Source organism: Sycon ciliatum, chromosome 6 (assembly GCF_964019385.1).
Source record: "Sycon ciliatum chromosome 6, ocSycCili1.1, whole genome shotgun sequence".
Taxonomy (NCBI): Eukaryota; Metazoa; Porifera; class Calcarea; order Leucosolenida; family Sycettidae; genus Sycon; species Sycon ciliatum.
The window spans coordinates 8,887,715-8,911,519 of NC_088648.1; the positions used below are offsets into that span (position 1 = coordinate 8,887,715).

The window sequence follows — 23,805 nt, forward strand, 5'->3', positions numbered from 1 at the left end:
ATTTCTCTCTTCTGGATGTGCGTTGTCCATGATGGTCAGACAGCATGCAAGCTGTACATGCCTTGGACCAGGTCGCTCTCTGCGCAGGTAGATGCTATACACAGCAGGTCTGGAGAGCAAATGACGGCGAAATGCAACGAAGCGCACACACACACACACACACACACACACACACACACACACACACACACACACACACACACACACACATGTCCATGTAGACACCCACACCCATATGCATAACGACACAAACACACAAACACCCACACACACATACACACCCACACACACACATACACACGCACACATACACACCCACACACATCCGCCCGCATGTTGAGGGTACATGGCCTAGAAATTCGCTGTCTGATGTGGGACATTTACTCCGAATGCCAAGAAGATTACGAATTTTGGGCCAGAAACGAGGCGAGTGGTGCAGTTTTACCATGTTCAGGTCAGACTCCGGAAGTACGGTACGGATGGCTGAGATAAACAAGCATTCATGACCAGTCATGCAGGTCACTTACATTCAACTAATAGAACACATGTAACGGTAGAAACGGTGAACCCCAACCTCTCCATGATGGGGTCACCACCGCACCACCGCACCATCAAACATCTTATACAAACATGCACACGCATACATGATATCGAGCATTGGCTCACATCATATTGTGACAGTGATGTGTATTAAGGGTTCTAGGCAAAGGAGGACGGGGGGGGGGGGGGGGGGGGGGGGAGCAGCATGCCGTACTCTGATTGAGCACCCCCTGTGGAAATGTGGCGGCCCCTACTCATGTGTCAATATTTTCCTGTTTTTCAAGCAATTCCACCAAATCCAGTCGATATTCACTAGCAGAGGGTTCATCGAGGCACACACGTCGGTCGAGAAGTCGGGGGCTCGCAAGTTGTCGCATTTCGCATGGCAACACAATTTTGGCAAAATGGAAAAGCGGACAACGGGGTAACTGTATCGTCTACCCCCCCCCCCCCCCCCTGCTACCCTGCTACTAGTTCGACCTGACTAGGACCCTGGTACCAGTAAGGTATATGAATACAGATAAGTTCAGTGCATGTTCACAATTTCTCAATAAAAATCATCCTGTACAATACCCGTGGCTGGATAAATTTCAACTGAGTATATACGGTGACTGCAAACCTACCTTGGCCAAGGCATCTCAGTGGGAGCAATACCATTAGGTCCGCCGCCACCATCACCATCATCTCCGCCACCACCACCACCATGGTCTCCACCACCACGGTCTCCACCACCACGGTCTCCACCACCGCCATTGCCACCTCCAACGCCTCCTTCGTCCCCGTCCTGTGCATCATCACCACCGCCTGCAGATCCTCTGTTTTCAACGCCACCATTGCCTGTCTCACCAGCAGAGCCACCTTGTTGGTTGCCATTTCCTTTATCATCACTGCTGCCCTTGCCCTCACCGTCCACACACTCCTTGCTTGTACCCATACACTCCCTTCCATCGTTGCCTCCACCGCCACCGGCACCATTGGCAGGATTGTTGCCGTTACTGTCGGAGTGGTTTGCACGTCCGCCCTGCGCATTGCCTGCACCACGGCTGCTTCCCGCAGCACCACGTCTGCGCTGTTGGAACATGTCGCCATTCTTGTAGATGGGAATGTGAAGCGTTTCCAAGTTGACGTGAAGTGGGAAAGCAGCGATGGTGTACGTTCCACTCTGCATCACCTGCGTTTCAACACGGTAGCCATCCTCGGAGAGACTCTTGGCCAGCAAACGCTCAATCAGAGACCAGCACTCGTCTTCCATGTTGAGCTTGATGGCAACGACCTGAGAGTTATCAAAGTCACTTGGGTCCAATCCGTGTATGCCGTAGATGCTGTGGGTGAGTCGGAGAGGCGAGCACCGCGTGCTATCCAGGTATCGCACATCCACCACAGGGCTGAGGCGCTTACGGACGAAGGGGAATATGCTCTTGTTCGTCGGCATGGTGAGACTCAGCCAACCGCCGGCCTCGTCGCTGACATCAATTCGGCGCTGAAGTCTGGCGCGATTGCCGCAGTAGGACGGGACGAAGTTTTCGTCGTGCTTCATCCTTGACATCTCCATAGCATCCACGAACACAGGGGTGTTGCTAGCGAAGAGATAGTCGACCTCTCTGTATGTGGCGCGAATGCACTGGCTCAGCTGTGACACTGGGGAGTCTACGGTGACCTCTACCAGATCATTCCTGTTTGCATCCGGCTGGGTGGTGGTGCTAGCTTGCTGGGTTGAGAGGGCACGGGGAACCAACTCACTTCGTATAGGTGTGACAACTGAAGTAGTGGAATGGGAATCATTGCAGTTCTGACTCTCACTGTTTGCCTCCATAGCAATGTAGTTGACTATGTTCCCGCGTGAAGACATCAATGTTTGTCCGGTCATGCCCTCATTGGTCGGTGCTGGTCCATTCCTGTTTGGACTGTGGTTCGATTTACCCATCAGGACTGGTGAAGCACTAAAACACATATCTCTATGCACTGATGCATCTTCCCTGGTACCGACCTTGCTCCTCCAAGCCGGGTCCTGGGCGCTCAGTATGGGATTGTAGTTTTGCGTGGGCCTGTCATTTTCGATCGGCTCGTCGGTGAGGACGAGTTTCTTGCTACTAAGAATCCTGCGTGCACCGCTTGGAGATGGGGTGATGTCGTCCACTGCATACTGGTCCTGGCACTCCTGATCAGCACTGCTCAGCCGTGGGGTCCAGCTCTCTGATAGTTTTCTCACTTGCGTGGTGTTTGTCGAGTACACAGATCTTGAATCCACTCCGGTTTCATTCACTGCATGTGTCGTGTTCTGCTCATTCAGTTCTGCTATATACAAAACCAGTCGCAAAAGCACCGAAATACGTATTATTGTGGTCAGAGAAACATCAGTTACATGGCAATGCTCAGCTTGTGCTGGGATTGTACTACTGTAAATATACAAATTTTCGGCAGCTATTTAATTTCGGCTATATTCGGCACCAACCCAAAACGCCTAAATTAAAACGCGGATGAATTTTTTTACAGCATCTGTCGCACTATACCATGCCCTCTACCCCACGCCGAAAATAAATCGCCGCCGAAATGTCAAAAATTGTGAAGTGCCGAAATTTTGCAGCGCCGAAATTTTGTATATTTACAGTATTCAACAGCTTGCAAGGCTGAAGAATTGACCGCCACTATTCAGCCTGGTCTACACCACACAACTATGAAGTGGCTTTTTCTGGTCAGTGAATCCCTACTTTTTGGTCTTTTTCATTTTTTCCGCACATACATCACACCACATACTCCGACATGCACTGGCTGTTGGTAACCACCCAGGAGAAAGAAAAAAAGTCAGGAGGAGTCTGAGAAAGAGAAGACAGACGTGTGACCGTAATCGTCGGGAATCAAACCCGCAACCTCTCGATTGGAAATTGCTGCACATACAAGTACCAGTGGACTATATGGGACACACACACACACTCTCACACGCACACACACACACACACACACACACACACACACACACACACACAAACACACACACACACTCACTCACTCACACATACACACACACAAACACACACTCACCCCCCCCCCCCACACACACACACACACACTTTGTGACACAATCGATCGATATCGATCGATTGGTATACAATGGCACTAAAAAAAAGTATATCTCTGGTGTTCTTTCACCGACTTTCATAAACAAAGCATCTACGTTTCGAGGGGAACCTTGGCTATCACGTCGAAGTTACCGGAAGTCTCTACGAGGTACGATGCCGCCGTGGTGAGACTCGAGGTCGGAGGAAAACTGAAAAAATCACTCCGATCGAAAAATTCAAATTTTCAGTTTTTTCACACTGCACTTGGCAGGGGTTTTCCCCGGCGTGCTACGTCATACTCAAGCATGCAGCACATCAACATTTTGCGCTTGAAACGAGCTTTCCGCTGTAGTTTGTTTGAAGTCGATCTGATGAAGGAGAATGGAATGGCGGATGTTTGAACTTTGCTGGAGCTGTTCGCGCACGGCTGCTTTTGAGCGGCATTCTAGGCCACGCAGAGCAGAGGCCGTGAAGGTAGCTGGCTTGAGTACCTTTCCAGCGGTGGCAAGTTTGTAAAAATCGGTGAATGTTTGGCAGAGATACAAGCGAAAGTGCATGTTATTTAAAGGTGAGTAAATTGTCGTACTTTCAGTGGGGTCACAAAGGGTTAAAGGGGAAGTCCGGTGAAAGTTTAAATTTCAGGGTCGGTAGAGTTTCGGGGGCTGAGTCGAATGGTGTTGGTCCCACGTGTCTCCGACAAAGCGTTCTTGAGAAATTTCCTTTTGAAAAACTGAGTTTTGGTGGGTGCGCCATGACGTCATGCGGCCGTGCCACACCCTCCGCAACATCATAGCGTGCAGCTAGGTCAAAAGGAGTGCGTGAAAGCAATAGTGCCAATGCTATTTCAAATGATTTGGCAACCGATAGTAGGTGGTGCAAGCAACCCTGACGACGTAACTCCATGTGAGAGTGAGGACGCAGCCATGGCTGACCTTCATGAGTTCAGTCTGGGGCTGAGAACCTCGGTATTCTGCTGAAGAAATGGCCGCCAAGGTCAAGAGTGAGCGCTCCTGCGTTTCTGACTGATGAAGAAGCAGCAGCTTTTGCAGACGAGGTTGATATAGTTATCAGATCTCTGGAGAGCAGAGTCGCCAAAATGGAGAAGAGTGATACGAGTGCTTTAAATGTTGTTCCATACCGATTCGTTTGGACTCCAGAAGCCTGCCACATGATCATATTTTGTGTGGACTTGGCATATTTCGGACTTCTCGATTAGAGAACAGGCAGGCTTCTTTGAACCACGGGCACGACTCTTCGATTCAAGGCTCGCAACACTACGGGAACTGAAAGTTTTAGGTCCAGGAGTTGTTCACTGTTTTGTCACTTGTCACGGTTGTGGACTCATCGTTGAAGCATAAAATAAGGAGGCGGGACCCATGCGGAAAACTATAATTTTCTTTCTCAAAGCACAACCACCGGCACCGGCAAGGAGAAACGCACGTTCTCTGCCTACATGACTGTACATACAACTGATATGAGTGTAGTACATGACAAGTCTGTGTCTTGACGGCAGTAAAACCTGTGACTACCGACCAACCCTTGGTGCCAGTAAAAGCGGTCGTTAGTAGCAGGTGGTCTTTAGTTAGAGGTTTGCACCGCGCCACCATATATGCATCCCAGTATAAGATATATATGTCAAAATGCTAATACAATTCCCCAGGAATTGTATCAGGACTTGCGCAATGGCATTCTTATGTCAAACAACACTTGGAGAGAAGGACGGATAGATGGAGAGAGACAGAGAGAAGATTAATTTTTGCAGACAACAAATTCGACTGCTACAGCTGAAGCCAGGAGTCAAACGTTCCCTGTGGAAATTTCGTTTTGCACTGAGCTTCTAATTTGTTCATGCGATCAATCATACCGCCTGTCCTTGTTGTGACTTCTCGATTGCTTGAACGCGATCCTTCACCAGGACCTTGCGGTGCTGCTTTGTTTCTGGATTCCTTGATACCATTGTCGATTTGTCTGTATGACTGGGGTGACAAAGCCGCTCAGTCTTCATTTCTCCTCCGAGTAGTAACATCGATCAGAGAGCGCTTTCGATGTGCTCTCCAAGACATTTTCTATTTTTTATTCTTGACAGCGCTTGGAATTTTGACAGGTGTAGTGCAGTCCATGCCAACTCCACAGCTAAATGACCTGCGCTCATTTGTTCAGCTGTACATTGTAGTGTCTAAAGATTCCTTTCAGGACCATGGAAAATCAGTAAAGTTTCAAGAAGGAGCTTCGAGCAACATTTGACTTCCTAGATCGCGGTCGCTAGTTTCGGGTCAAAAATTGTCTTTGGGACAAGAAAGGGCGGTCGCTGGTCCCGTTCAGCAGGTAGTCGCTAGTCACAGTGCATTTTGAATGTGAGACTGTTCGTGCCAGGCCAAGTGATCTGTGGTACCAGGCTGGTCGCTAGTCACGGTGGTCTTTAGTTACAGGTTCCTCTGTACTTCTTTTGCGTCTTGCGACTGGAGTGTTGTCGTAGCTACCTCAGCACGGCAGTGCGGGTGTAGTTTCGTGTGTGATGAGTACAGCTAGCATGTACGCAGCGCAGAGCTAGAGCCTGTACTCTAGTCTGTAGAGGCCGGTGCAGTGTGGACGGAAAAGTCCAACTCGGAAACGGCGAAAATACGGGATAATCTCGAGGCTTGCCGAGCAGAAAATCACAGGGTACGTAGTATTTGTAACACTGAATTAAATGGTCTTGGTCCGAAGATGCTGCGACAAATGGTTCCTCAATGGAACGCGCTCTGAATATGGCCATTTTGTACACAACTAGATGATGTGGCTACCTGGCTGCACGCTGTGACGTCATCACCTGGATCTGGGTGATGCGCGCTCAAATTCGCACATGTTCGATTGGGCATATCTGACGAACCATAGACCGCAGCCTCCTCGGACAAGAACCATTTGACTCAGCGCCCCGAACTCTACGGACTTTGAAATTAAAAAATTTCACCGTACATCCCCTTTAAACCAACAGAGATCTCTCTCACCTGTCTTTTTGGAGTTCCTTTTCGTGGTACGGATCCTGGACAGGAGGAGCCCGTTGATGGTGAGACCGATTGCTACAGCTGCACAGATGACCGATACTGAAAGTGGAAATCAGAAACACACACATACACACATACACACACATATACACACACACACACACACCATTGGACCCTTGGACGCTCATCGCCGGATGTGATGATAACGATGCTACAGCAGAAGCCATAGGAACTTGTGCTGGGATTGCACCATTCAACAGCTTGCAAAGCTGAAGAACTGGCCGCCACTATTCAAAATGGTCTACACCACACAGCTATGAAGCGGCTTTTTCTGGCCAGTGAATCCCTACTTTTTGGTCTCTAAAAGAAAGACACACGCACACATACAAACACACACATACGCAAACATACAGATAATTATTGTTCACATCGAAACATTTCCGGTTGCAGAAGCTTGAGCGCAGTATGCTGCTGAAACAAGTGCGAAGCAAGACTCCGTTAACAAGTTAAACCAAACAAAAAACACTTTGAGCCAAGTTTACGCCTTACGGTGCACCACTGAACACCATTCTACTCTATCTTTCATATTTTTCTCTCAATTTCAAGTGTTAGAATTGATGGCCTGTTTCATGCTCCATAAACTTTTACATTTGTTCACGTTGCTGATGTACAGGTCTACCCTGGTAAGTGCGACATCGGTAACAAGACAAACCCCATTAGTAGACACCAGTCTAAAATCCACATACACCTGAGTACATGCAAGTCCGCATAGCAGATATTACTCGTTATCAGACCAGAACATATTGAATCCCTCGGGGCTGTCTGCTAACGAGAAAAGATGGGTACTAATATCCTATGTGCAAAACTATTCACTTTGTATTACCTATGAGCACTGCAACAGTTGTTCCAGGAGACTGCTCTTGGGAAACGGTTGACATATTATCTGATGTAGTTGGACTTGGTGGGCTAGACACGAAAAGTGGCAGGGTTCCGATTCCCGAGTCTGGTCGCATTGTCCTAGTTGGTACACCAGCTGAAGTATCATTCGCGATCTGTTCAGTCGTTGAGTTACGAATTTCAGGTTCCAAGCTGTTGCGGCTAGGCTCCTTGCACTCAGAATGGGTGGCTCTGGAACGAATATCATTCTCAATGTAGTTAAGCAGTCCGCGGCGCAGAGTGCGCTTTCCAACGTGATGTAACAGCAGCTCAGCGTTCCACACAGACCCATCCAGCAACATGGCAAGGTTCGCCAGTGGCGAGGCCAGCAGCTGTGTAGTGACATCATTCGATGATGCCATTGTTTCACAGCTGGACTTGCTGGAGCAGTTTTGGTACGTCTGTAAGGCGGACGTGAAGCCGAATCCATCCACCGCCGTTGGGAATGATGACACAAGGATAATCTGAGTGGGACGCAGTACTCCATCACACGTTTCAAGTCGTGTACCCAGTTCATACAGGCTTGTGTTGGTGCTGCCAAACTCATCTGCAAGAAGAATCACAAGTCTCAAGGACGATATGTCACAATTACCGCTCATACGTTCCACGTGCCCCACAACCGCGTCGGGATCTGTTGTGAAATTTTCCGTCTCGGTTACGTTTTCCCAATCCAGACGCTGCCATGATGCTGCAAAGCTGTGCCATGGACTCAGCGATATCAGAGGCAGCCCGTCTGGATCCACAGTCGGAAGTTGCATGCTGAACCGATTTACTGGTGACCGGACCGATTGTGGATCCCCGCCGTTGCCATCCAGCACGTGCTTGGCCCGGGTCAGGAAATGCTCTAACCAGTGTCGCCTGCCATTGCTCAGGAGGGTTGGCATCGCCAAGACGAATATATCCCACTGGGGAGAGCTGTCAGGCGAAGTCACTGCAAAAAGCAATTCAAACCAGACAGAAGTGGAAATACGGTTAACTGTATGGCTTAGAAAGCTTGTGTTGGTGAATACATAGCCCAGAAACGTAATACAATAATAGTATATACTCTTCCACACTACACCCCCCCCCCCCCTCGCCTTTCGGCGTGTACACCCCCCGCGCTTACCTCAGACACACAGAACCCCCCCCCCCCCGTCACACACAAATACACCCCTTGAAAGACACACGCGCATGCACACACACACACACACACCTTTCGTGTCCTGAACCTTGCCGTAAGGCGGGCACACAGCCCCCCCCCCCCCCCCCCTGAAAGACACCCCCCTTTGCCATACACACAAAAAACCCTAAAAGACACATGCAAGGCATATTTCATGCTCCAAGGCAAATTCCCAATCATCCGTTTATATACGGAGCATTCGACCATAGCATAATTTCAACAATGAATACCTGGGTTCATGGATGGCATGACGGACCACGTTTTGATGACGGGTGCCACTGGATTCGTCACTGAGGTGCTCCTATCCGCTATAAATGAGCTTAACCTGTTCTGTCCAGTTCCCAGTCGATCTCTGGGTTGGCTGTCGTCGCCTGTTTGATTGCTTCCCTCTGCCTCCCGAAGCATGCGGCCGGTTGCGACAATTTCCACTCCGTACTGGACGCTCGCGATGCCAGTCTTGCAGGCGACCGCTAGTGTACCCCCGTTTTGCAGCGACGTGTGGCCAGTAGATGGAGGGTCTGGGGAACACCTGAATACGACAGTGATAACAGACAAACGCCAAAATCACAGTCTTGTGCTACACACCCATATACTGATTGATCTTTATTCCCGTAGCTATGCAGAAGACGTTACTTCAGTAACGTCTGGCGCTAGCCAGGGTCCACACAGCTTTAATTTGGTATTTGTTTGTTTGTTTGTGTCACACCTGGCGCTATCCCGTTTCTGTCCCGTATCGTACCGTACCATCACACACAGGTGGCCACAAACAGCTGGCCACAATATTCAAATAGGGCTTTCAAATGCACGATCACAACGTGAAGCAACTTGTAAGAATGAGTATGAATGCGAAGTGTATCGGGTAATGCATGTAGGGCAATTGTGCGGGTTCGAATCCCAGGTTATGCCTTGAAAAAAATAGGAGAATTGAAAAATGTATAACATCCCTATGCTTTTTTGCCTGGGTCATCAAGGTGGTAGACGGTGTCGTATTACCCTCGACCATACCTGTCCCGTACCGTACCGTACCATCAAACACGGCTGGCCACAAACAGCTGGGCACAATATTAAAATAGGGCTTTCAAATGCAAGATTATAACGTGAAGCAACTTGGAAGAATTAGAATTAGTGTTGAAACGAGCGTATCTATAACAAACGAGCGATCAGTTCCACTAACGAGCAAGCTATCGAGCGAGCTAACGAGTTTCATTGATGTGGCAAATACGATTTTTGAATCTATTTTTTTTAAGTTCTATTTTTTCAGCTGGTTCAAATTATCACCGAAGGCATTTGGGGTTGCTGCTGCTTCACTTCGGACTGCTGTTTGGTGTCGAAATGTCTTTTCAGCGCCGTCGTTCAGTAGCCTTTGTAAGAATAGACCGTTTTGCAAAGATTGCAAGTAGCCCTGGTCTTCGCTGCATCGCGGGAGAAAACTTCCAAACGACTGAGCGTAACGTTCACTCGAATGGAGAGGTGACCGAAGCATATCCTGCGACAGGTCAGCAGATGCGGAACAATACATCAGTAGAGTCCACCAAAACTGCAACGACAACTGAAACAACTCAAGTGTGTTGCAGGCATACAGTCACTGCGAGTGATTTTCACTTTGCGCGGGACTGGGCTCTCGATCGACAGGGGAATATGTTTGACTCCCCGGTCGACATGTACTGCCATGTGTACGGAGTACGGTGTTCGTTAGTGCAAACGAGCTGGCCGCACAAACGAGCCGAGTTTCTGGCGAGCGAGCTAACGAGTATCCGGTGAGATCGTTTCAACACTAATTAGTATGCATGCGAAGTGAATCGGGGGATGCATGCAGGGCGATAGTGCGGGTTCGAATCCCAGGTTATGTCTTTAAAAAAATTGGAGAAATGAAAACTTTACTATGCTTTTTTTTGCCTAGGTCATCAAGGCAAAAAAGCATAGCGTAGGGCCCTGAGCTTCCAAGCTCTCTCGTAGTGTACAGTCGACTACTGATAATAATAAGAAACACCATTGGGCAGGAGGATTAGTAGTTCTTTATAACCAAAGTGTGTTATAACAGAAATGAACTTACACTGTGGGTTTAAACTGGGACATGGACAATGGTTCGCCATATCATGAAATTTGCTATAGGCGAGTTCGTTTTAACTGGAGTCGACTGTATATAAGTTCATAAACTAACACTGAAACTAAAAAATTCTCCGCAAAGCTCCGTCCGAAGCCATTCAAGATTGCCTGACGAGTGACGAGGCGAGTCGAGTAGGAAGGAAAGATGCACCGAACCCGAGACAAGCCGTCGTTGTGTATTCACCTATTTGCCAGGCGCTACCCAATGATCAAACCAGCTATGCGATAATAACCAGACATGCAGCAACTAGGTACTATACGCAAACAGATGACGGTGGAGAGAGAATGTAAAATCAAGCAAATTCTTGTGTCCATTCCCGAGGGAACTCAAGACAGCCGCTAACCAGCCGTACGCGTGTGTGTATATGTGTGTGTGTGTGTGTGTTTATGTGTGTGTGTGTTTGTATGTGGGGTGGGGGGGGGGGGGCTGAATAGTGGCGGTCAATTCTGCAGCCTTGCAACCTGTTGAATGGTGCAATCCCAGCACAAGCTGCTATGGCTTCTGCTGTAGCATCGCTAACATCGCCTCCGACGATGGGCGTCCAATGGTCCAATGATGTGTGTGTGTGTGTGTGCTTATGTGTGTGTGTGTGCGTGTGTGCACGCATGTGCACATGCATGTGTGTGTGTGTGTGTGTGTGTGTGAGTGTGTGTGTGTGTGTGTGAGTCCTTGTGGGTGTATGTGTGTGTATTTGTGTGTGTATGTGTGTATGTGTGTGTGTGTGTTTTGTGTGTGTTTGTGTGTGTGTGTGTGTGCATGCGTGCGTGTGTGATAAACCATCCACCTCTGGACCAGAGATCCCCAGAGAAGCACAACATCCCTTACAGAGGCTGACGAGTCTCATTGACATCTGCTAACGAGAACACTTGAAGAGAAGATAGGGTACCAGGCACATTGTCTCCGATTGGCAACTGGCATTGCATAGTCTGCATACTTGGTGAGTCTGTACGACGTAACACCTGATCGACATGAAACCGACATCGGCCTGTAGGTACGGCTGCACACGGAGTGTCATCTGGCTGCCCTGTCCCATAACAAACATAAAAAACAGACAATGATTCTCTTTTCCCTCTCCTTGAACTAGTGAATAGTTGATACTTTGGGGCTCCCTGTGTACTAGTTTTTACTTGAAGTGTGTGGGTGTAGTGATTTTGAAGCATGGCATTTTTCATGATTTGTTTCCAGACGTAAAAATTGACCTGTATAAATGACCGTGAAAACATACACCTGCATGATTATCCATTTTTGAAATGGACTGTACATGTACACATACAGTGCTGAGAACTGAAATCTCAGGGGGTCGGATTTCATTTGCCAGCACTGTAGTTAGGCCTCATGGTCATCAATCACAATCATTCATGATCTCATTTCTTGATCTTGCATGGACAAGAAACAATTATTTTCTGCACAAAACTTCACGATTCGCGTGAGACTTGGCTGGAGACCAGGTTATCCGCATCCGTAGGAACGTCACCATCGGCCTCTAGGATCAAGGCAGGAACGTCACCAGCCTCTAGGATCAAGGCAGGAACGTCACCACCCTCTGTGGATCAAGGCAGGAACGTCACCACCCTCTGTGGATCAAGGCAGGAACGTCACCAGCCTCTAGGATCAAGGCAGGAACGTCACCAGCCTCTAGGATCAAGGCAGGAACGTCACCAGCCTCTAGGATCAAGGCAGGAACGTCACCAGCCTCTAGGATCAAGGCAGGAACGTCACCAGCCTCTAGGATCAAGGCAGGAACGTCACCAGCCTCTAGGATCAAGGCAGGAACGTCACCAGCCTCTAGGATCAAGGCAGGAACGTCACCAGCCTCTAGGATCAAGGCAGGAACGTCACCAGCCTCTAGGATCAAGGCAGGAACGTCACCAGCCTCTAGGATCAAGGCGCAGATGCAGCTCTGACAGCGGCGGGAGGGGAGTAGATCACACCCACCATAAACTGGTCAAAGACCAAAACTCGATTCGCTGCATCCATGCTTCCCTTGCACCAGGCAACGCGTTCCCAATGAACTGTCGCAGCACGGCTGGAAAAACCCTTCTCCTTCCAAGCAGGACTTGAACCTGGTACAGTCTGTGTCTTAATCACTATCTTAGACCATCCAACTAGGCCTGCCTGCCTTTCTTGAAAAGGCAGCCGAAATCACACTCAGGGTGGCTGATGGCTGATTGATCATAAAAATATTGCATATCAAACTAGCAAGCAGTGAGTCCTTGACCACTTTTTTAAGGGGTTGGGGGGGGGGTCTGATCATTGAAGGATAGCATTCGCGCATGCGTATGCACATGCGCAGACACAGACTGACACCAGCGTGCACACGCACGGGCACACGCACAAGCTTGCGCACATCCATAAGCACGAACACACATACACACACACACACACACACACACACACATATACGCATTCCTTCCGTATATTCATATCCCTTCGAGGCTGGCGCTATTCCTCAAGATGCGAAAATCTCGGCCTACACATAGCACAAAAGTGATGATGCAGAAGGTGTGGGGGGGGGGGGGGGCTTGCACACTACTTACTGGCAAGGACAGACATGGAGCTGACAGTGTCCCAGCATACCAGCGTTAGCCAGAGAAAAACAAAGCTGGTAGTTTCCATTCTGGCCTGACTTGGTAGATATTCACGTCTGTGATAGTCACCACCGCAGCATATACACCCTCCAGCCACTGATCTAGTATTCAATGCAAGCAATACAAAGCAAAAACATGCACAATATGCATGGCCAGCATATGAATATAAGGCAGAGATGCATTTTCAGCCATGTACTCTTTTTTTCATAGATCCCATTGTGTTCGCTCCTATTCTATGCTTGCACATTCGCATAGTAACGTTACAGGTGCACTGTCATTTTACGGTTACATGAAATGAAAAGAAGCGCGCGTACACACGCACGCACGCACGCACGCACGCACGCACGCACACACACACACACACGGGTGTCCCTATAATAATAATATATTACAATTATTCTATTCCAGTACGACACATTATTAACTTTATCATTTTTGGTGTACCATTCTGCCCTGGAAGTTCTTCCACAGCCCGTTCTTCGTTGCCCGAATATACTCTACAACGTCTACATGTACATTGTATATCAGGAGAGAGGTGGGGTGTATCCTGACAATAACGTGTTGCATTGTATTTCAAAAAGATAGGAGAGGGGCCCAATGGTTACCTTCAGCGAAATGATGATCTTCATATTGCATTTCTAAAATATAGACCTCTGATTAGAAGAAAAAAATTTAGGCCAACATCTATTAAACATAAAAATTTGTGATCACTTTGTGCATACAATTTCCAAAACACACACACACACACACACACACACACACACACACACACACACACACAGGGGCCAGGACAGATGTGGGAGGCAGAATGAGAAAACTCTGTTCTTTGAAGAGCCCTACATGTACTTGAAGCATCTCTAAACACGAACTGAACATGATTGTACATGACTTTGTACTGCAGTGTGGGGGCTCAGCATCATCAATTATTATTGTCTTCTTGCATTGTGTTTTGCTGCCACTGATGCGCAGGCGCGTGCACCGTATGAGTTTTTTGGTGTCTGGAAACCACCTTTTTTCGGGCAATCTTGCCAAAAGAAAAGAGTGTAGTACTGGATTGGTTATCGATCCTGCAAACGCATCGATCGACGGGCAGTTTACAGTACAGTGACTATGTCCTTATTTCGAAGTGAGAGAGAGTTGCTTTGCATGCAGTTCGAAATACATTATTCTCTTTTTCTTCAGTGGAGAGTAGCCACGGAGGGATCAATCTCTAGCTCTGGTTCGCTCCTGGATTGGCGATGACGTTCAAGAAATCCGTTTTGTCTCGAAATTTGAGTCAAGCACGCGCGATGCAAGTCAGTTCAAGGATATGATTGACGATATCTCCTTCCAAACCGTTGACTCAAATCAAGATCGCCACAGCCTTTCGTTCTCGCTCATGTGCGCAGCAGAGATGTTCGTCGAAAACGTTGTCGACTGGAAGACGTAAAAATGTGCGTCCATGATCCACTTGCGCTGCTTCAGAACGAAGCGCTGCTCCGGCCGCGACTCAAGGACGCGGGGCTTCGCTTTTCTTCCGCGAGCTTCCATCGAAGCAAGGTCCATAACTCTCTATTGAAATCATGTCGAACATTGCCAATACATGCTGAAAACTTCGTCATAAGAACAGAAAGAAAGAGACGTCGAATGTAAGCAGTGTTTTGATGAAACAAACAAGCCTGGAGTGGACTAATGAAGTACCATAGTCTGATAGACATAGTGTTATAGACTGTAGTGTAGCCTGGGCAGCTAGGCCTATCAAACCTTTACGTGTTCAATAATTATGACAAACATGTATATGAGTACATTGACTTTTGCACCCTTTTTGCAAATGCTTTTTGAAGTGCTGGTATGTAAAAGGTAACCAGTTTTATCCTGCTATAGATTATACATGTACCAACATTTCCATGTAACCGGCATCGTCTCCTCCCTCCTCTTTATTCTTATTTCTGTCCTTTCTACCCCTGTACCTGGTTCCCTCTCAGACGCGTTTGTGCCGGCATGATCTGATGATAGCAGTCGGACGAGCCCCGCATCTCATCAGCACCAGTGTTCATTGGTGCCCTGCACCCCTGATCTTGAGTCCCCCCCCCCCTCTTTCCTCCCTAGCCGGCTGCCCTCGCCGTTATCTCCGACGGGATGTTCGGGGGATGCGCATGTGCACAAAATTCATACATAATTATACAATGGGGCCCCAGAAAAAAATTATCAACTCTAGAAACCCCCCTTTCAAGACTCGGTGCACGCCACTGATGCAGATGTACGAGTAAGCAAGCGAAGTACAGAGAACACAGTGCAGCCGAGTGAAAGGGGATGTTTGACTAGGTGATTCAATCATTTCACCTTCACAGGCTTCAAGTGACACTTCAAGCCACCTCTCCACGACCCAGCCCATCAGACATCAGCAGGCGTTCTGGCTCGCTCGGAGTGCCGTATCGCATCCGTGTAGGTAGTAACCAGTGGACAGACCTCGACTCATTGCAAGCTAGGGCCCGTAGGGGGCAACATACGCTCCTTTGACAGCGTTCTCTTCAAGATTGCCGATTTTCATTCCCAAACCACGACAAGCGATGATGCCAAGAGTGGTGCATGGGAGCATAAAACATCCGGACCGAGACTGCGTGACTGTGTTCTCTACGCAACGCTAGCCATTGAAAGCTGATTTTGAATGATACCTAAACCATGTAAACTTGAAACGGCTAAAAGTAAAAGATACTGGCAGTGAAATGCAAAAATACGTAAACACCGCTGCCCTTTCTCACCTATGTCAGGGTTCTGTCTCCGTGCGCCAAGCTCAGGTCGTGATTTCTTCCTGGATATCTGGTTGCAGAACGTAGCGGGGCACCTGCTTCAGAGCTTGTTGGCCAGGGCCTTGGCTCGGGATCGGGGTCCCTGTAAGCCAGACTCCTGCGGAGCGGTTCCGCACTCACGCAGCGCCGGAAGAAGTGCAGTTTGCAGTTCCGTTCTTTACAATGATTGTAGCGATACGTCTACACATGCGTCTACACTCCGCTGATTCGTGCCAAGGTTCGAACAGGTGTTACGCCTAGCGCCGGTGAAGAGTGGGTGTCGTCTGTTTATTCCGCTACTGCACACGAGCGGCTGCGCTTACTTCCCGCCAATGTACTGAGTCATTCTCTGTGTGGCACTGTCTATCAAACAGTTGACGAACGCTGCATCTGACCTGGACGGTGAGAAGACACTTCAAGTGGACTGAATGGCGCAAGAGAGGGAAGTTCCAAGCTATGAACAAGCAGCAAGTAGAGGTCCGAAATCATTCAAACGGGCCAAAGCCTAGGTGCAGATCTGTAAGGCTGTTTTTGGCGCACTGGGTTCTCGATCTGTGAATGCTAGCCAGTTTCCTGAAAATTTCCTGCTTTCGCGAAATGAATCGGCATGTACGCGAGGTGTTTCCATGTACGGGAACGATCATGAGCCTCATTTTGTCGATGATACAGCAGTACAGCTCATCCTTGATGGCTTCAACAGCGTTCGGCAGCTGGCCCACGCAAAGGGTTGCGTACTGCTTGCTAAAAATTGAAGGCTTCAGCAAAAAATGAGAGTAGCCGTTCATGCCTCATCACAGTCATCAGGCTGCGAGCTGGCGCGGCATTGACCTGGCAACAGACGTCTGTACTGTCACTCTTATCTGGGGACTTCAGTCTTCACTTCAGAGTTCAGTCACTTCATACATAATAACCTGATAACAGTTCTGTCATGCCAGAGCTAGTTGGAGATGATCAATGATTTCGTACAGATCACTAGTTTTTCCGGGAGAAGTGCAGTGGTCTGAACTCGTTTTGTAACGGGCAGGTCAGACTTTGGAAAGATAAGGGATTTCCCCAAACTGTCACCAACGGCAACGAGTCAACGACAAAAGCAAAGAGTGTTCGCGATTCGGTGCCCCACCCTGAACCATGTGAACCGGCAGTCCTGGCTAGTACTAGTAGTAGTAGTACTGTATACATGTAGTACAATAGTCAGTAGTCAGTAGTAACACAGACTGTCATGCAGTGCTCCATGCCATGGTGTACTACTTAGCAGAACGTTGCAGCCTAGGGAGCGTGTGTGGGCAAGCGTGTGTGGGCAGGCGTGTGTTTCGCCATACAGTTGAACATCGATTATCCGACCACCTCTGGGCAGACAACTGTCAGGCGGTGTTCAGATAAGGCAAATGTTCCGGATAAGAAACATGTACATGTACATGTACTCAATCTGCGGACAGAACTGTTTCGTCCTGTTTCGACCTTTTTACTTTTCAAAATTTTCGTATTTTTTGAATGGCTCACTACATGCACAGTGCGTACTCTACGGCACGTGCGCCCAAAAAAACTGTTCCGGATAATCGAATGGTCGGATAGTCGATGTGCGGATAATCGATGTTCAACTGTATTGCCAGGTGTGTCTTTACCACCATATTTATCAACCATATGTACAGCTGCAGTGGTGTCTTCAACTTCATTCTCCCGAGTCAAGCTCCGTATGAAGATATCCAAGAAGAAGATTGCCTGATGAGTCCAGCGGGGACGAAACGTACGTCGCAATCGAGCTATGTCGTTGCTGTGCCATCTTCTATGTGCCATGCGCTACTTGATGTACCAGCCTGCTATGCCGGATACCGCCAACCATGCATCGACCAGGCGCCAGGCGCGAACTGATCCCAGTGATGGTGGTGGTGGTGGTGGTGAGAAGGCCATTAGGAGAGCTCTATGCCAGAACTTTGCAGCCTAGAGAGCGTGTGTTAACCGCCATATTGTGAGGTGTGTCTTTACCACCATACTTATCAACCATACAATGTACATGTACATGTACATGAGCAAAAGAACACACACAACTTGCACATGGGCTTGATTACAAGCCCGGGGGGGGGGGCACTATTCAACATGGGGCAATATTTTTCATTGGCTCTCAGAGACTGGGGCACTATTCGAGCTAGTGCACTACTGCAGAGAGGGCTCTAATCGCGCGAGTATGGGGCATGAGAGGACACGTAAAATGGTAACACGATTACGAAACCAAAGGTGAGGAAGAACTGAACGAAATGTCAACCGACGAATTATAACTCAAGTGGAACAATAATGTTCTTTCCGCTTACACAAAGCAGGTTTATGAACAGTCCTCGAAGGAGTACACCAAGTACATTGTATATGAATACTGGCTCACTGAGTACTCGGCTCGAATTCAAACTGGGGCTCAATACTCGATAACATCCATGTACATTGTACACGCATAGTACAGGATTGTGTACTGTGCTGACTATTCTCTGTAGCACAAACTGACAGTTCACGGCACCCAGCAAAAAGACAAAGAAGACCTTAAGTTTTCTTTAAACTTTCACGACTTGCGATTTTCCTTCTGAAGCCAGCGTTGCAATAACATGGACAATATCAATAGCAAAATACGTACTAATACGCATCGGGGTGAAAGGCTTCTAAAACGAATTAGTACGGTTTGCACTGCACATTCCGCGAATACTGTACGCAGGAAGAATATTTAAATTTAGAACTCAACAGAAACATCGTTAACTTGAGGATGGGTTACAAAAACTCGTGCAACATACTTGCCAAGAAGCGGTGTTTGCATACTTTGACGGAATAAAACAAGTTCACCACTGTCGCACTCATTATGACTAACATGGATGGTTCAAGTACAAACGTTTTCTTCTTCTAATGGACATGACTACTAAAGGTCAATTACCAGTAAATCTGTTATGAAATCAATAAGTTTGTTAGGATAACGGCTAAAACGCCTCCGAAACACGACTTCATTTTGGCAACAGATTGCGCGACGGAATTGCTCAGGAATGTTCGAATAAAAGTTAAAGCAGTAAACGAATTCTTCAAAGGGTGTTTCAATCATAGTGTGAAATATCTTCAGTAGCCCGCTGTTAGGTTGTGGACAACATAAACGCGCATGTTCATACCGCGTGGATATGCGCAGGCCAACTGTCCCTTCCAAAGAAATAAGTCGGCTCCCAGGTATAACACAATATTGAATAAACTCCGCAAGTTCTTCATTGACGCACGTCGTGTTCGTACTAGATGTACATTTCAATTGGCAATAACCTCCGTTGTATTCCTGAAGAATAAAGATATTGCAAGTCGTTCCTTTGGAGTCAATGCAGAATGACTTTGTTTCGATTGCAACCGCTGGTGCATCGTCTATATAGGATCCCCCTAGCTCCTGCACGTCATCCGCACCAAATTTGCTACATAGAGAATGCAGCACGAGGCACCATCGTAATGCGGGATTCAGTTTTTCCTTATACAGATTAAGCAAAGATGTGCGCGATGATTGGCCTCCACACCAAAGTCTGGTAATGTCCAACAGTTCGGATAAGCTCAGCTTATCGTTCAGTTGCGAAACGCAGAAACTTGAACCAGTTTGAAGAGAGAGCAACTGTGAGCAAGAGGGACACTTCCAGCTAAACATATCTCGATACCCATCTACATCCTTCAATTCGCATTTAACCTTACAATTCGTGCAGTCGACACTATCGAGAAGAAATTCTTTTTCTTGCATGAACTGAATGAGCGACTTTTCCCTTTCCTTGAGGAACATCGTTATATCATCGGGGTTGTCCGAAGCTTTTCCATTTAACACTCCTGGAGTGTGTCCAGCGGTGAGATATGAAGACTTACGTCTACTCTTTTTCCTCCTTGTAGCTACAAATCCAACGCCACTGGAACTATTCTTGCTTATCACTTTGTCCTGCGCGTCCAATGGGTCAGTATTCCGAGTACGCCCTGCCGTTACCTTTCTGACACTGACTTGTTCTTGATGATCCTTGTTCTCATTGTTATCGTTCATCTGTGATTGACGAGTGGGTTTTGCGGCTTCAGTGCCTATTGCAGTCCCTTGACCTGGAAGTGCGATATCGGAATCTGAGATTACTCTCGGGCTGGATATCTCGTGCTGACAGATATTAAATTTTGACTTCTTAACTGAGAGACACGACAACTCCGAAACTGCGACGTTCGCTCCGTGTGTTTGAAGTGCGCTGTCTCCGGGATTTGAAACAGCTACATCTTGCTGGTCCTTTATGTCCTTCTGGTTGTCTTGCTCGTAGCCGCCATCTTGAGGCGAAGAGGTATCCGAACTGGCTTCGGGTGGCTCTAGACCCTTTGTAGTCATGCCGGTAACTGCAACGCCAGTTCGTACTGGCGATGAACCGATTATTCCAGGAACGCGGTGGTAACTATGCTGTCACACTTCATATGACAGACTGGCAAGTTGATAGGGGGATGGCAAGGTTTCAACAGGAAGGCGTTTTCCCTCGCTCTTCGTCATTCAGGGACTCTGTTAAAGTGTTCACCGTACAGCGAAGTAGCCGAGGACAAAACCTCGAACAAACTAACGAAACTCTTGTGAAAAGAAGAAGTCGTGACTTCTAGCTAAACACAGAACATGGGACTAGGTGCCCATAGACATTTATAATCCAGTCAGGATTGTGTGCTATCTCTGCCTCAGGATTGTGTGCTATCTCTGCCTCAGGATTGTGTGCTATCTCTGCCTCAGGATAGCACGACACTTCGTGCGATCTTTCAACGTGCTCGAAACAGAGAATGAATTTTAGCTCTTCATAAAGTAGTGCTTTCGCGTGGTCACGTTCAGTAACCTAGCATGCATGTGTAATACTAGTACGTACAACTATAGACACTTCCACTGTGCACGTGTTAAGTATTATTGATATAGGGATTATACATCATCAGACGAGGTGATGGAGGGGGAAAACTGGCACATACATGTAGATGTACACAGTATCTTCGTTGAGGAAATCAGCACATGAGCGAACTCCCCACCACTATCCGTGTGTTGCCCTGATAGACTACACAGTATTTTGTGATCCTGGAAAATAATCTATTAGCGCGAAATGTAGCGATATTATTTTATTCAACAACATTGGCCAAACCTCCTTTAGATGCGCAAGAATGGACTCGGATGGAGAGCTAAAGATAAATTTATAGTACAGAAGAAAGGACCAAGAAACTACAAGTTACCCTATAATGTTCACTAACACCATCAGCTACAAAACAATCAGCTCATGCGATAACATTGCACGACACTGACCGACGATACTGATGTTCTACAAGTACAAGTAACCGACTAACAGCTCTAGCACATCTTGGATGCGCACTCTAAAAGCCTTCCAACTTGGAAGGTTCTTAGGTATAGAAACAACATGAGGTGTGGTCTTGCCAGTATCGTCATCGACATGCATGAACATCCGCCAACATCCTTCACAGCTGAGACTTTCATCTCGTGCTTGTCTTGGTTGCGCTCACCTTCCCCTCCTCATGTTACATGTATTTCTATAACTTAGAACCTTCCCAGTTGTAAGGCTATTGGAGAGGGCATTCAAGATTGCTAGAGTCGTTAGCCAGTTAGTTGTAGAACGTCAGTACCGTCGGTCAGTGTCGTGCAATGTTATCGTATGAGCTGATTGTTTAGTAACTGGAGGTGTTAGTGGACATTATAGCGTAACATGTAGTTTTTCGGTCCTTTTTTCTTTACTATAAAATTCTCCTTTGATAATAAAAAGTACTTTAACACAAAATTCGGCACTAAGAGGAAGTGGTGATGTCTTGCCAGTGAGCTCAGTGGAACGTGCGACGCGCTCCTGGTGTACAAGTACTTGGGATGTTTGTCGTGAGTACGTCAAGCGTCAAGGCCTTGAACTGTTGACATGTATCACCTCTCTACTGTATTTAATCCATTGTCATTGTTCATTTGATTTTGCATGTATTACATCTGACGATATTAAAGGCTTGAAAGTGTTCTATTGAAAACTGTCAGCTGATGCTGTTCAAGTGTCTGAAGTGTGTCGTCTTCTTTATAGATACTCCTTCCTAAAACATACTGGGACCTCAAAGAGTTTCCAGTTGGTATATGGTGAACAGTATATGACAGAGGGGATGATTTCGACTATGATCAAGACTGGTCTAAAATACAAAATGTTAAAAAAATTAATATTGTCAACAAAGGATTAATTTTGTAATATGGAAAAATGTGGGCAAAAGTTATGCGATCCAGTCCACCATTCCATGTTACAATTTGTTCCTTGGCTCACCATCTGAGGTCTTAAAAAAAGATTGTTGATGATGACTGCTCATCGAATCTTATTTCCTTATATTTATTCACCGGCAGTGAATGCTGAGATGCTCATAAAACATAAATAATATAAAAAAGGGAAAAGGATCTATAGGCGACTAGTTATAACTAACAGTCCACCAAGGTACTGTAACGAGATAATAATACAGTCAGATATTGCGACAACACTTACAAGGATATTGAGACATTCGCCGACCTGATATATTTATATTGTATATATATTACAACATCTCAAGACTCGGTGGAAACACCAGCCAATGTTAAGAGAGTGGGTGATTGCCAACCACCACGATAAATAAAAGTAAGGGAAGGGAAAAAGAAAGAGTAGCAAAATGAACAGCAACAACAACTCCGTAAAGAAAGATAATGTCAAATTAAAACAGTGAAAAGCACAGAGACGCAAAGGACATGTGGATAATGAGCTATTTATGTCGTAGTAAATATTTAAGCTCCTTCACATCTACGAAGCGCAAACCAACACCCTTCCAACTTGGAAGGCTCAGGCGCGGAAAGTTCCAATGAGGGAGAAGGACGCGCCATGAAGATGTGCGCGAGCTATGTCCCTCGGCAACAATAGGACCATTGGACAACCCTTCTAACTACAACTCGCAAACCAAAGGCAAGAGACCACCCAACTTGGGAGTCTCAAAGGTATGTAACAATACATGAAGAGGGGAAGCCAAGCGAAGGCGAACTGTCACGGACCAAAAGCCAATATCCTACTAAACTCGATGTTGCTGTACATTATAGCGATGATGGATAAGCCTGTGCACAACTTCGTGGCGCAACCCTTCCCCTCATTGGAACCTTCCGCACCTGAGCCTTCCAAGTTGGAAGGTTGTTGGTTTGCGCTTCGTAGATGTGTTGGAGCTAGGTGTCAGGTCGTCGAATGTCTCAATATCCTTGTCAGTGTTGTGCCTTGTTGTCGCACTATCTGACTGTATATTATCTCGTTACCTTGGTGGACTGTCTGTCATAACTAGTAACTTACAGGTCCTTTTCTCTTTCCAAATTTCTATTGGCTCAACATCCGAGCTTATTATAAAACTTTTAAGGCATACTGTCTGTACGTCTGTCTGTTACTATATTAGAGAGGTTCTGGAGTACGATTTTTCGTGCCAAAATCCGTAGAAGCGCTACGGAATTTTTGTACGTCGTTTTCCAGCAGTGAAATGTTCCGGATCGGAGTACGAACTTATGTGTTTGCCGTCATTGCCTGGGTTACGATCGCAAACACGTCACATTTTCGCGTTATGCCTTTTTATTTTGAAATTTTGCACCGACATCATAACTTCCCGCGGAAAATCGATGTTTCTCGTACCAAATTTGTACACAAAAAATCTTT

At 47.1% G+C, this 23,805-nt stretch overlaps 1 protein-coding gene across 5 annotated transcripts in view; it reads right to left on the reverse strand.

Moving 5' to 3' along the window:
* LOC135819297 (uncharacterized) overlaps nucleotides 1–16,649 on the reverse strand; it is a 22,724-nt gene extending 6,075 nt beyond the window's left edge. The window contains exons 1-8 of one of the 5 annotated variants that reach the window (XM_065332477.1): nucleotides 16,112–16,649; nucleotides 13,320–13,466; nucleotides 11,608–11,806; nucleotides 8,906–9,204; nucleotides 7,464–8,447; nucleotides 6,584–6,679; nucleotides 1,164–2,835; nucleotides 1–109 (exon numbers count right to left, since the gene is read on the reverse strand). The exon at nucleotides 1–109 is cut by the window's left edge and continues 12 nt beyond it. In XM_065332477.1, coding sequence (XP_065188549.1) covers nucleotides 1–109; nucleotides 1,164–2,835; nucleotides 6,584–6,679; nucleotides 7,464–8,447; nucleotides 8,906–9,204; nucleotides 11,608–11,806; nucleotides 13,320–13,398 — 3,438 coding nt within the window. In that variant the 5' untranslated portion in view covers nucleotides 13,399–13,466; nucleotides 16,112–16,649. Of the gene's footprint in view, nucleotides 110–1,163; nucleotides 2,836–6,583; nucleotides 6,680–7,463; nucleotides 8,448–8,905; nucleotides 9,205–11,607; nucleotides 11,807–13,319; nucleotides 13,472–15,692; nucleotides 16,070–16,111 lie in introns of those variants that run through there. The other 4 variants (XM_065332478.1, XM_065332475.1, XM_065332476.1 and 1 more) reach the window with 4 other exon arrangements.
* Nucleotides 16,650–23,805: the final 7,156 nt, after the last annotated feature.